At 45.5% G+C, this 14,609-nt stretch overlaps 1 protein-coding gene across 10 annotated transcripts in view; it reads left to right on the plus strand.

Moving 5' to 3' along the window:
• GANC (glucosidase alpha, neutral C) overlaps positions 1–14,609 on the plus strand; it is an 81,691-nt gene that overhangs the window by 46,577 nt on the left and 20,505 nt on the right. For 9 of the 10 annotated variants that reach the window (XR_011380876.2, XM_002717959.6, XM_089310140.1 and 6 more), the window contains 6 exons: positions 480–606; positions 1,757–1,836; positions 5,380–5,523; positions 6,631–6,727; positions 11,675–11,776; positions 13,938–14,181. Coding sequence is in view for 8 of the 10 variants with exons in the window: in XM_002717959.6 (XP_002718005.3) it covers positions 480–606; positions 1,757–1,836; positions 5,380–5,523; positions 6,631–6,727; positions 11,675–11,776; positions 13,938–14,181 (794 nt within the window). In the remaining 2 variants the exon portion in view is untranslated. The remainder of the gene's footprint in view (positions 1–479; positions 607–1,756; positions 1,837–5,379; positions 5,524–6,630; positions 6,728–11,674; positions 11,777–13,937; positions 14,182–14,609) is intronic. The other variant, XR_011380877.2, reaches the window with a different exon arrangement.

A 14,609-nucleotide genomic window follows, 5' to 3' on the forward strand; every position in this document is an offset into this window, starting at 1 on the left:
ACCCATGTGGGAGACCTGGATGGAGTTCCTGGATCCCGCCTTTGGCCTTGCCCGGCCCCATCCATCTGGGGAGTGAAACAGTGGATGGAAGATTTCTCTGTGTGTGTGTGTGTGTGTGTGTGTGTGTGTCTCCCTCTCTCTGTCACTCTGCCTTTCAAATAAATATTTATATTTGTATTATATTTATATAAATATATTTGTATTATATTTATATTATTTATATTTATAAATAAATATTTCTATAATAATATTGGTTTGGCAGCAATAATTATAAATGAGCATTAACTTAGTTTTGATGTCAGTTTAAATTTCCATAAGTACGTGAAGTTATGAGATTTTACTGGTGTTTGAAATATTTTTATACTAATTGTAGTTTTTTCCAAGTAAATTTTGGCCTCCAAAACTATGTTGAAAATGGTTAAATGAACTTATGTCTCGTGTAAAACTGACAAGCTCTTCAAACCTTTATGTGCTGACAGCTTGTGGTCATCAGCGACCCCCACATCAAGACTGATCCTGACTACTCAGTGTACGCCAAGGCCAAAGAGCAGGGCTTCTTTGTGAAGACCCGTGAAGGGGCGGATTTTGAAGGGATATGCTGGCCTGGTATGACCTTACTCTGTGCACTTCCTATTTCCAGCTGGGGGAGGGTGCACGGCATCGTTTTCAGTCCTTGCAGACAACTCTTGCTCCTCTAGCTATATGGTAAGCAAGAGATGGCATTGCCTTCGTGTCTTTCATAACACCTGGTCCAGCATGCCTTGGGTATATTTACCACTCATAGTTGAATGTATGGAGGGACAGGCACACCTCAATGGCATGATATCTCTGTAAGCAAATAGAGGTAAAAAGTCAGAGAACTGGCCCGTGCTGCAGCTCACTAGGCTAATCCTCCACCTGTGGCGCCGGCACGCTGGGTTCTAGTCCCGGTTGGGGCACTGGATTCTGTCCCGGTTGCTCCTCTTCCAGTCCAGCTCTCTGATGTGGCCCGGGAGGGCAGTGGAGGATGGCCCAGGTTCTTGGGCCCTGCACCCACATGGGAGACCAGGAGGAAGCACCTGGCTCCTGGCTTCAGATCAGCGCAGCATGCTGGCTGCAACGCGCCAGCCGTAGCAGCCACTTTGGGGGTGAACCAATGGAAAAAGGAAGACCTTTCTCTCCGTCTCTCTCTCTCACTGTCTAACTCTACTGTCAAAAATAAAATAAAATAAAATAAAATAAAATAAAATAAAATAACAGTCAGAGAATGGGGAGGAGAAGGAAGAAAAGCCCTGCAGACCCTCTCCTGTGTTCTTTGCTCTTTGGGCCCATAGCTATGTCTCCTCAGCCTACCGTGGGCACCTCAGCTGCCTCTGGAGACTTGAAAGTTGTTAGTGCAAAGCCATAGCACTCTGTCATAAACCCACACCTTGCCTGCCTTTCTCCCCTCTGAATGCTCTAAGAACCGAAGGGTCCCTGCGGATGTCTGCCGTCCTTACCTGGGCTAGCACAGGCGTCCATGAGGGACAGGCTGCAGCCAGAGCTTGTTTGCTGGCATTCCCCTGGGCTTCTGGTGGTGAGAGCTCTGGGGAGTGTCACTGGAGTCCAGCATGGCCCTCATTCACTTCCTGCCTCACTGTACTTCTGTCAGCTGTCTTTGACATTTGCTGTAGGATATCCACTGATTAACCTGCTCTCCCATCTGGGACTTCTTTTACAACACATTTCCGGTAAGGACCAGTTTTTGAACAAACTGTGCACTGTTCTGCTCCTGCAGGTCTCTCCTCTTACCTGGATTTCACCAATCCCAAGGTCAGAGAGTGGTATGCAGGTCTTTTTGCGTTCTCTGCTTATCAGGTTGGTTTGTATTCTTTTGCTCTTTCCTAGTTACTTGAAAGAATGAGAGGGGGGTAAAACTGACTGATGGAAGTTCTCTGTTGCATTGAGTAACACTTGATAGATACTACTTGTATGAAAAGGCAAGGATGGCCACCATATTAGAGACTTTAGTCGTGGCAGAAGAGGTGCCACATGTGTTACTAAATACACAAAAGCTGGGATTTTCACCTCGGTGAAAATGGAGTCTGCAATATTTCAAAATATAACAGACTTATTATACATTCAAATCACTATATATTTTATACAAAATTATATTCTATAACTATTATTTCAAGATGATGATTCATGTGAAAATAACTGTTTTTTTTTTTATTTATTTTTTTTTTATTTTTGACAGGCAGAGTGGACAGTGAGATAGAGAGACAGAGAGAGAAAGGTCTTCCTTTTGCCGTTGGTTCACCCTCCAATGGCCGCCGCTGCAGCCGGCGCACCGCGCTGATCCGATGGCAGGAGCCAGGATCCAGGTGCTTTTCCTGGTCTCCCATGGGGTGCAGGGCCCAAGCACCTGGGCCATCCTCCACTGCACTCCCTGGCCATAGCAGAGAGCTGGCCTGGAAGAGGGGCAACCGGGACAGAATCCGGCGCCCTGACCGGGACTAGAACCCGGTGTGCCGGCGCCGCAAGGTGGAGGATTAGCCTATTGAGCCACGGCGCCGGCCCGAAAATAACTGTTTTAAGATTTATTTATTTGAGAGGTAGACAGAGAGAAGGAGAGGCAGAGAGACAGGTCTTCTATCTGCTGGTTCACTCCCCAAAAGGCTGCAATGGCCGGAGCCAAGCTTCTTTCGGTTCTCTCACACGGGTGCAGGGGCCCAAGCATTTGGGCCTTCTTCTACTGCTTTCCAAGGCTATCAGCAGGGATCTGGATCAGAAGTGGAACAGCTGGGACTCAAACTGGTGCCCACATGTGGTGCCCATGCCTGAGGCAGATACTTAACCTACTATGCCATAGCATTGGCCCAGAAAATATCTTACAAAGCGTAAATTGTCACTAAAAGGAAAGTATAACAATAAATGATTTTTTTCTAAAAAAAAAAAAAAAAGATTGATAAGAACTACAGGGGCCGGCACTGTGGCATAGCAGGAAAGGCTGCCGCCTGCAGTGCTGGCATCCCACTTGGGCACTGGTTCTAGTCCCGGCTGCTCTGCTTCCGACCCAGCTCTCTGCTATGGCCTGGGATAGCAGTAGAGGATGGCCCAGGTCCTTGGACCCCTGCACCTGTGTGGGAGACCCTGAGGAAGTTCTTGGCTTCAGATTGGCACAGCTCCAGCCATTGTGGCCAATTGGGGAGTGAACCAGCAGATGGAAGACCTCTCTCTCTCTCTCTCTCTCTCTCTGCCTCTCCTTCTCTCTCTGTATAACTCTTACTTTCAAGTAAATAAATAAATCTTAAAAAAAAAAAAAAAAAAAGAACCACAAAGAAACCTGGAGAGGCCACATCTGGAGATCTGTTTTCAAGCAATTATCATGCTCTTAATAATGAGGAGTAGGAGTATAGTAATTCTTAGTTCAAACTGAGTACATACTATGTGCAAGCACTTGGCTAAACACTCATCATACCAGTTCTTCATGACAATGCCTTCTATGGTTGGAAGTATAATTAAATGCATTCCCATAGTTGAAAAATTGAGACATGGGGAAATTAAAAATACCTGCCAAGGTTCATCTGGACCCAAGATTAGAACTCAGGTCTCTTTGCCAGTTGCAGGTCTTCACCCCTCACTGCCAGTGTTTGGGTATCATGAATTACTATACTTATAAAGAGTTTAAAGCAGGGGTAGACAACTTGGTGGCCAAATATGGCCGTACTCATTGTACGGGCTGCTTTGTTTCGGGCTGCTTTCACAGAGAAGGGTAATTGAAAAAGACCTTATGGCCCACACAGTTGGAAAGTCCTCTCTGGCCCTTTATACAAAATGTTTGTCAGTCATTAACATACAAGGTGCTAAAGAATGGCAATTAAGATAAATATTTGGGGGGGGGGGGCTGGCACTGTGGAGTACTAGGTTGGGCTGTCATCTGTAATGTGGGCATCCCATGTGGGCAGCAGTTCAAGTCCTAGCTGCTCTACTTCCCATCAGCTCCCTGCTGGTGGTCCTGGGAAAGCAGCGCCGGGATGGCTTGAGTGCTTGGGTGTGTCTGCACCCACATGGGAGACCTGGAAAAAGCTTCTGGCTTCTGGCTTTGGATTGGCCCAGCTCCAGCCATTCTAGCCATTTGGGGAGTGAGCCAACAGATGGAAGGTATCTCTCTCTCTCTCTCTCTCTTTCTCTCTCTCTCTCCCCTTCTGTCTCTATTTCTCTCTGTAACTCTTTCAAATAAATAAATAGATCTTTTTAAAAAATAAATATTTGGATACTATGTAGCCTTGCTTATAGAATATACATGTTTAGAAAGTCAGTTACTGGGGCCGGCGCCGTGGCTCACTTGGTTAATCCTCTGCCTGTGCTGCCGGCATCCCATATGGGTGCCGGTTTCTAGTCCCGGTTGCTCCTCTTCAAGTCCAGCTCCCTGCTGTGGCCCGCGAAGGCAGTGGAAGATGGCCCAAGTGCTTGGACTCCTGCACCCACATGGGAGACCAGGAGGAAGCACCTGGCTCCTGGCTTTGGATCGGCGTAGCTCCGGCCATAGCGGCCATTTGGGGAATGAACCGAAGGAAGATCTCTCTCTCTCTCTCTCTCTCACTGTCTAACTCTATCTGTCAGATAGATAGATATATAAATAGAAAGTAAGTAAGTTACTTGCAGGGATTTGAAAGACTTATGTGGGTGAGGCAGCAAATGTGTTTTGTGGTGTCCCAGAAGGCAAGCTAGGACTTATGAGGAGATGTTACAAGAAATAGGACACAAAAAAATAATGTAATAAGCTACTAAAGAAAACTCCCTGTAATTGTAACTATTCAGTCAAATGTTGAGACACTAAGGATTTAGTAAAGGGGATTATAGCACCCTGTAAGCAGATGACCCAACTGTCCCTGCCCCATCTAATTTTGGCAGTTCTACATAGAACACAAACTATAGGTCATGTTATACAGGTATCACAGCTGTCCTATCTGAGAGTTTCAGAGAGAAGGTAGAATCTGGGCATGTTATGTGCGTCTTTAGCTAAGAGTTGTAGCAGATTATGGATGATAGAGAGCCTGATTGTGAACATTCACATTCTTTCCTCTAGAGGTTCTCCAGGGAGGTCTCAGAGCGAACTTGGTGAGCGATTTGTGTTTCACAGACAGTAGTACAGGGCAGCACTTTTTCATTCATTAGCAAATGTCTATTGAGAACTGTGTGCCAGATACTGTTGTAGGTGTTTGGATTTGTCAGTGAATGAAACAAAGTCCCCTGTCCTAGGGGGCTTATAATTGAGCAGTGATGCACTGGACAGAGCATAGGCAATAAACATAATGATAGGAAATTAAATGAGGTAGGAAAAAAGAAAATGAAGAATGCCATCATGTTAATACCTTCACTGCGGGAGTATTGTGATGCCCAATATTTGCTTGCTAGGGCTCTACGGACATCCTCTTCATATGGAACGACATGAATGAGCCCTCGGTCTTTAGAGGGCCAGAGCAAACCATGCAGAAAAATGCTGTTCATCATGGCAACTGGGAGCACAGAGAGCTTCACAACATCTATGGTTTCTATCAGGTGAGACATCCGAGAAAAGGCCTTCGGGACCCATGTGCCCTGCCTTTGGGCTACGTGTCCTTTGCTTTGTAATAACCATACTAGATTTCTTGGTATATCTTTTCTGACAATTGCAATGAGTCTTCTGTTGTAGCCAGTACAAGATTGTTTGTTATTTCTCCTTTTCCTTTTTTTCCTTCCATAATGAACTTGATGAATTAAAAAATAATGTGAGATTAATGATAACAAAGAAACTCTGTCTTGACGGGAACCATTACAAAAGGGCACTAGATACTACCCCAAAATTTTATTGACAGAGGCAATACATAAATACATCAATGGGAGGGGCAGCACTGTAGTACAGCAGGTTAAGATGCCACTTGCAACGCTGGCATCCCATATCAGAGTGCCAGTTCCAGTCATGGCTGCTCCACTTCCAATCCAGCTTGTAGCTAATGTGCTAAGGCTGAAGCCTGGAATCTGGAAAAATAGTAGAAGATGGTCCAAGTCCTTGGGCCCTTGCACCTGTGTGGGAGACCGGGAAGAAGCTCCTGGCTCCTGACTTCAGAATAGTTCAGCTCTGGCTGTTGCGGCCATTTGGGGAGTGAACCAATGGATGGAAGACACTTCTGTCTTTCTCTCTGCCTCTGTAACTCTGATTTTCAAATAAATAAATTAATCTTTTAAAAAGAGAGATTTATTTACTTGAAAGGCAAAATTAGAGAGGGAGAGAGGTGTGGAGGATAGAAAGACAGAGAGAGAACTTCATTCCACTGGTTCACTCTTCAAATGCCTGCAACAACTAGGACTGAGCCAAGCTGAAGCCAGGAACCAGAAACTCCCTCTTGGTCTCCCGTGTGGGTAGCAGGAGCCCATTTACATGGGCCATCTTCCACTGCTTTCACAGGCACATTAGCAGGGAGTTGGAACAGAAGTGGAGCAGCCAGGAATTGAACCTGCATTCAAATGGGATGTCAGCTTTGTAAGCGATGGCTTAACCTACTGTGCCCCAATGCAGGCCCCATCTGCTATTTAATTTTTGCAGGTACATTGAATAGCTCATTGAGGATGTCTGCGCAATGCTGTAATCAATTATGTCTTTGAAGTTTTTCTCCTTTGACCTTACAGCAAATGGCTACTGCAGAAGGACTGATTCAGCGATCTAAAGGGAAGGAGAGACCCTTTGTTCTTACACGTTCTTTCTTTGCTGGATCTCAGAAGTATGGTAAGGAATGGCTTGTATTATCAGACTGAAACACGCAAGTAAGCAGCCTATCATTTTCGGCCATCTATGGTAAAAACTTCTATTATGTTGACACCTTCTTTTTCAGTAGTCATTCGTCAGGCCTATGAATGTAGAGGTTAATATACCTTAAAGTATGCATTTTATACTGTAAGGCAGAACAAACCCATTTTAATCAGGTTTGATACTTGCTTCTCATTGAAGAAATGGTTGCTTAGTTGTTGAGAGAGTGACTCAGAGTATTTATTTGCTAGGATTGTTGTATCTGAGCCTGTCTATTTGATTTAATCAAAATCAGGAAGATGTACTACTGACATATTCCTTCAACCACCTGTTTCACTTAGCAATATAGCTTAAAATAGACCTGGCTGTTGCACGTGGTCAGGGTCATTTCTAACTGGGCCTGGTTCACTAGCTGATGCAAATCTAGTTCAACTTAACCACCCTGTGGCAGGAAGGCTATTTTAAGCGTGCATAAATAGCTAAGAGCACAGGTCCTAGTTTGAAGAATTCAGGCCTTGGTGTACTATGGACATTATTAGTCCTCCCACTCTACCCTTGAAAATCAGGGGTACTCTGGAAAAAGCCACAGCATTATCATCTCAGACAGAGATTTATGTTCCACCAGTGCTTACCATAGCACTAGTCCTTGAAATAAAAAGGAAGGAAGAGGGATGGAGAGAGGAAAACTAAGTATGCAACAGTTTTAAAAGTCTGTATCCAGATGATAGACTATCATGAAAATCATTTAAAATAGTACCTTTATTTGCATTAAAAATTGTTTATGACACCACAACAAGTGAAAAAAGAGTGCCTAAGTGTTTATATAATATCACAATTTTATAAAAAATAAATTGGGGCCAGCATTGTTGTGTAGTGGGTTAAGCTACTGCCTGCAGTGCTGGCACCTGATGTGGCCCCTGGTTTGAGACCCAGCTGCTCCACTCCTGATCCAGCTCTCTGCTATGGCCTGGGAAAGCAGTAGAAGATGGCCCAAATACCTGGGCCCCTGCACCCACGTGGGAGACCTGGAAGAGGCTCCTGGGACCTGGCTTCAGATTGGCGCAGCTCTGGCCGTTGTGGCCATCTAGAGAATGAACCAGCGGATGGAAGATCTCTCTGTCCTTCTCTATCTGTAACTCTGATTTTCAAATAAATATGTAAACCTTAAAACACACACATACACAATCCCTTGAAAATATTTTTTTGTTGTTGGCTATAGGACAGACTAGAATTTCTCTGAAGAATCAAATGAAAATGTCTACTAGAACTATCTTGGTAAAGAAGGCAGGTGTTTGGCTTAGTGGTTAAGATGCTGATTAGAACACTGGCAACCCACATCAGAACACCTGGGCTCAATTTCTGGCTCAAGCTCCTGATTACAGCTTCCTGCTAAAGCAACAGGTGATGTCAAGTAGTTAGAGACCTGGATTTAGTTCCTGGCTCCAACGGCAGTTCCAGCTGGTCCTGGTGCAGCCTGGGCTATTGCAGTCATTTGGAGAGTGAACCAGTGATGGGAGCTCCTCTCTCTGTCTCTCATTCTGTGCCTTTCAAATAAATAAATAAATAAAAATTTAAAATGCTTCAAGAATAATCCAAATTTAACAAAATAAGATTTTTTTTGTTTCTCTTCAGCAGTATATAATCTATCATTTTAAACTCTTAGCAATACAATGAATGAGAACACTGGCTTTGGAGGCAGACTGCCCAGGCTCAAATCTTACCACACTACCACTTAATAACTACGTGAATCTGGGTAGACTCTCTACCCAGTATTTGCCATCTCCCCCTCACCGTCACATGGAGTAATACAGGGTTGTTGTCAATTATGTGAGATAAATACAAGCAAAGAGTTTAGCATGGATGATACCTGGCCCAGAAGGGGCTCAGTGAATGTCAACTATTGTTATTGCTGTTGCTCTTATGTTGCCCCTGGATGGACTGTACCACTCCTGTCAAATTTTAGAGGACTTTTTTGGCAGTGGAGGGCCGGTGGGGAAAGGAGAAATAGGCACATGATCAGTAGAACAAAAGAGAGGCTATAGAGAGAGTGCAGCACGTACTTGACTCATTGATTTGCAGTTTTACCAGGCAGTTCAGTGGAGAAGAGATAGTTTTTTATAAACAGTTCGAGGACAGCTGGATACCAATGTAGGAGAAAAATGGAACCTCAATCTTACCTCGCTGTATTCAAAACTTAGGGGCCGGTGCCGCAGCTTACTAGGCTAATCCTCCGCCTTGCGGCGCCGGCACACCGGGTTCGAGTCCCGGTCGGGGCGCCAGATTCTGTCCTGGTTGCCCCTCTTCCAGGCCAGCTCTCTGCTGTGGCCCGGGAGTGCAGTGGAGGATGTCCCAAGTGCTTGGGCCCTGCACCCCATGGGAGACCAGGAGAAGCACCTGGCTCCTGCCTTTGGATCAGCGCGGTGCGCCGGCCGCAGCGGCCATTAGAGGGTGAACCAACGGCAAAAGGAAGACCTTTCTCTCTGTCTCTCTCTCTCACTGTCCACTCTGCCTGTCAAAATAAATAAATAAATAAATAAATAAAAAATACAAAAAAAAACTTAGGGGCAGCTGCTTCAGTTGCCGCTTGGGACACTCTCATTCCACCGGGAGTGCCTGGCAGGAGTCCGAGCTGCTGGCCACCCACTCCCAGTCCAGCTTCTTGCTAATGCTCATCTTGGGAGGTGGGAGGTGGTGACTTAATGCTTGGGTCTGTGCCTGCCACCCGTGTGGAGACCTGGATAGAGTTTTAGCTCTTTACTTTAGCTTGGCCCAGCCCAGTGCTGGCAGATGTGGGCATTTGGGGAGTGAACCAGCAATAAAAGATCTCTATGTTTCTCTCTCCCTTTCAGATAAAATGAAAATTAATAAAAAATTTGAGAAAATTGACTCAAAGTGGAATATAGAGCTAAGTTATAGAGTCTTTAAAAAAAACTTCTAGAAAAAAATAAGAGAAAATATCTGAGAAAATCAGAGAGGGTAAGACTTCCTAGATAAAACACACACACACAAAAAAAAGAAACATGAAAAAAAGATAAATTAGAATTCATCAAAATTTAAAGTGTCTGTTTTTTTTTTGTTTTTTTTTTTTTGTTTTTTTTTTTTTTTTGTTTTTTTGACAGGCAGAGTGGACAGTGAGAGAGAGACAGAGAGAAAGGTCTTCCTTTGCCGTTGGTTCACCCTCCAATGGCCGCCGCGGCCTGCGCGCTGCGGCCGATGGCAGGAGCCAGGTACTTCTCCTGGTCTCCCATGGGGTGCAGGGCCCAAGCACTTGGGACATCCTCCACTGCACTCCCGGGCCACAGCAGAGAGCTGGCCTGGAAGAGGGGCAACCAGGACAGAATCCGGTGCCCCAACTGGGACTAGAACCCAGTGTGCCGGTGCCCCAGGCGGAGGATTAGCCTAGTGAGCCGCAGCGCCGGCTAAGTGTCTGCTCTTTCAAAGATATTGTTAAGAAAATGAAAAGAGGGGCACGGCGCTGTGGCATAGTGGGCTAAGCCTCCACCTGTAGTGTGGCATCCCGTATTGGTACCGGTTTGTGTCCTGGCTGCTCCTCTTCTGATCCAGCTCCCTGCTAATGCATCTGGGAAAGCAGTGGAAGATGGTCCAAGTCCTTGAGCCCCTGCACCCACATGGGGCACCAGGAGGAAGCTCCTGGCTCCTGGTTTCAGATCGGCCAGCTCTAGTGGTCGCGGACCTCTGGGGAGTGAACCAGTGGATGGATGACCTTTCTCTCTGTCTCTCCTCTCTCTGTCTATAACTCTACTTCTCAAATAAATAAATAAATAAATAATCTTAAAAAAAAGTTGAAAAAAGAAAATGAAAAGACAAACTGCATACTGGGAGAAAAGATTTGCACTTATACAAGAAAATACATATCTGTCAAAGTATTTGTATCCAGAATAAAGGGCAATAATAAGAAGACATTCTACTTTAAACGTTAGCAAAATATTTGAGTAGACACTTTACAAAGGAAGATATATGAATGATAGACACATGAAGAAATACTGAGCATCATTAATCATTAGAGAAAATTAAAACCACAGAGAGGTGAACAGATAAATAACCTATGATATGTCCATACTGTGGAATACTACACAGCTAATAAAAATGAGCAGGATACAACATTATGCTCAGTAAAAGAAGAGAACATGAAAGAGTATCTATTGTTTCCATTTGTATGAAATTCTAGAAAAGACTGATCTATAATAATAGAAAGCAAATCTTAGTAGTCAGCTAAGATGAGGGATTATCACCGTAAGGAAGCCTTGGGGCCCCTTACAGGTGTGGAACTGTTCTGTGGTTTGCTGTGGTAGAGGTTACAGGGATGTTTCTCCTGTAATCTCCCTTCAGTTATACTTCAAAAATAAATACAACTTCAGAATATTTCCATACAATACTTGTTTTGTGGATTTTGAAAACTGTTCACTTTAGAAAACTGATACATTTTTATTATAGATGATCAGAATGTATTTATCTTTTTAAGATTTATTTTATTTATTTTTAAGTCAGGGCAACACAGAGAGAGAAATCTTCCATTTGCTGGTTCACTTCCCAATGGCTACAATGGCCGGGGCTAGACCAGGTGGAAGCTAGGAGCCTGCAACTCCATCAGGGTCTCCCACATAAGTGGCAGAGGTCAAAGACCTTGGGCCATTATTTGCTGATTTCCCAGGCACATTAGCAGAGCTGGCCTGGAAGCAGAGCAGCCAGGATTTGAACCAGCGCTCCGATGCGGGATGCTGGGGTTGCAAGCGGCTTAACCCACTACTGCACCACATGCGGGCCCTGGAATGTGTCTATCTTAAGGGAAGAAATCTTTCTTTTTATTATTATGTGTTTTACAAATATGGATTCTAAACATGAAATTGAATGCATGAGTTGATTTGTGATTTTTTTTTTTTTTAAATCTTGTTACTGTGACCAAAGGCGCTGTGTGGACAGGAGACAACACAGCAGACTGGAGTTACTTGAAAATTTCTATCCCAATGTTACTGACTCTCAGCATCACTGGGATCTCTTTCTGCGGAGGTAAGATGAGTCCTTGAAGCTGGAGAAAATTCTAAAATGAGCGTGTTTTTGTCAAAGCTGGTCACAGACGCCTTCTCACCAGCTGTTTTTGGCAGGGCTAAATGTAGGAAAGAGAAAGTGGGAGAGGATGAAGGGCAGGCAATGAGAGAGTGAGGGGACTCCCGGTACTCGGGGCTCTGTCTCGTCTGAATAGGGGACGTTAAGCTGTCGGACTGCCTGCTTCCCTCCATGTCTTAGCTCTTCCTCCCTAGACACTCTTGATGACCCAGTGTCTCTTCCTGGAACATCTTTTCTTAAAAGTGAGAAAAATAGAACTACAAAAAATTTAGCATAGTTGTCAGCTCTACAGAAAGATTTTCTGTTCACCAGATTTCTAATTCTGTGACGTATTTTAGCTGTGCATGTGTGTGTGTTGTGAAAGAATATATCCTTGGGAGAGAGAAATTTAATTAAAATAAGATCCTCTGGGGACTGGCACTGTGACATAGTGGTTAAGCTGCTGCCTGTGATGCCAGCATCCCATATGGGCACTGGTTTGAGTCCTAGCTGCTCCACTTACAATCCAGCTCCCTGCTAATGTGCCTGGGAAAGCAGCAGAAGATGGCTCAATTCCTTGGACCCCCACACCTACATGCGAGACCTGGAGGAAGCTCCTGGCTCCTGGCTCCCAGCCCCGGGCATCGTGACCATTTGGGGAGTGAAACAGTGGATGGAAGATATCTCTCTTTATCTCTTTTTCTGTGTCTGCCTTTCAAATAAATAAATATATCCTTTAAAAAAGAAGGAGACTCCCTGACGGCCTGCCTTCCCTGCAGATGGGAGAACACAGCATGGAAGGCACACAACTGGCAGCAGATCCAGCTGCGCCTTGTTTTCTGTAGCAATAAAAGCAATTAACATCCCCCTTTTTTATTTATTTATTTTTTTAAATTTGTTGACAGGCAGAGTTAGACAGTGAGAGAGAGAGACAGAGAGAGAGTTATACAGTGAGAGAGAGAGACAGAGAGAAAGGTCTTCCTTCCGTTGGTTCACCCCCCAAATGGCTGCTACGGCCAGCGCGATGCGCCGATCCGAATCCAGAAGCCAGATGCTTCCTCCTGGTCTCCCGTGCAGGTGCAAGGCCCAAGCACTTGGGCCATCCTCCACTGCCTTCCCGGGCCACATCAGAGAGCTGGACTGGAAGAGGAGCAACCAGGATAGAACCAGCACCCCAACCGGGACTAGAACCCGGTGTACCGGCGCCGCAGGCAGAGGATTAGCCAAGTGAGCCGCGGCGCCGGCCAACATCCCCTTTTGATGTGGACATTTTTAGAACATTGGTCCACATGCAGTACCAGGAATATGTCCTGCTCAAGGGCACAGCATGAAATTCTACCTAAACCCAGGTCATTCTGATTATCTGTGTCTGTTTAGTTCTTTCATTTTTATTCCTGGCTCAGCTGTTGTTTTCAAAGGAAATAAGTTGCTGACCCCTCTCCCCAACACACACACACACACATACACATTTAATAGGGCAGACATTTTGCAATTTCTAGGTTATCTGGGTTCAGGAACATAGAGGAACGTTGATGTTGCTATAAAGCCACTAACCTGGGCCGGCGCCATGGCTCAATAGGCTAATACTCCGCCTGCGGCGCCTGCACCCCAGGTTCTAGTCTCGACTGGGGCGCCGGATTCTGTCCTGGTCGCTCCTCTTCCAGTCCAGCTCTCTGCTGTGGCCCAGGAGTGCAGTGGAAGATGGCCCAGGTCCTAGGGCCCTGCACCCACATGGAAGACCAGGAGGAAGCACCTGGCTCCTGGCTTCGGATTGGTGCAGCACGCCGGCCGTAGCAGCCACCTGGGGGGTGAACCAAAGGAAAAAGGAAGAGCTTTCTCTCTGTCTCTCTCTCTCACTGTCCACTCTGCCTGTCAAAAAAAAAAAAAAAAAAAAAAAAAAAAAAAAAAAAACCACTAACCTTTTGACAAGAAAAGAATATTCCAAAAGTCCAAAAGCAGATTTCCAGGTCCCCTTACAGGCTGTTTTGTGGGACTCATTTCCCTGTTGAGGCCCTGTGTTACTGTTCAGTTGGAGTGCACCTCTAGCACCTTTGCCTTGTCAGTCTTCAAGGCCTTATTTCACCTGCACACATCATGTATTCAAGGCCTCTCTTTGCCCGAGCAGCTGACGTGGGCGGGTTCATCGGGAATCCGGAGGCAGAACTGCTGGTGCGCTGGTACCAGGCGGGGGCCTACCAGCCCTTCTTCCGCGGCCACGCCACCATGAACACCAAGCGGCGGGAACCCTGGCTGTTCGGGGAGGAACACACCCAGCTCATCCGAGAAGCCATCAGAGAGCGCTACACCCTCCTGCCCTATTGGTACTCTCTGTTCTACCACGCACATGTGGCCTCTCAGCCCGTCATGAGGTAAGAGCGTGTCACCCATTCACAGCCCCCAGCAACCAGTCCGTATGGGAGGATCCCCTTGGTGAGCAAGGAGTGATTTCAAGAGGACAAGAAAAGCCCGTGTTTGATCTAGATTCACTCAGCTTATCAGGCACCGACTGTGAGCCAGGAACTGGCTGTCAAGGGCACAGAAGAGAAATACCAGATCCCCTGCTACTTTGTCATTTAAGGGTTATTATTTGATAGGCCGCAGAAGTAGAGAGATTTTAAGGGAAAAGGAAGTGACTTTGTAGCGGAATTCATGCAACACTGAAGCCCTAAGCACTCTCCTGAGGAATTAACTTACCAGGCTCTATCTCACCTTAGTAAGGGGAAACCATCTCAAGTTGGAGGTGACATTTTCCCTACTGTGTACATTGTATTCTAATTCTGTTTGAAGACAAAGTATG

The sequence above is a fragment of the Oryctolagus cuniculus genome, chromosome 12 (assembly GCF_051225735.1).
Source record: "Oryctolagus cuniculus isolate XC-2025 breed Fujian yellow rabbit chromosome 12, ASM5122573v1, whole genome shotgun sequence".
NCBI classification, from domain to species: Eukaryota; Metazoa; Chordata; class Mammalia; order Lagomorpha; family Leporidae; genus Oryctolagus; species Oryctolagus cuniculus.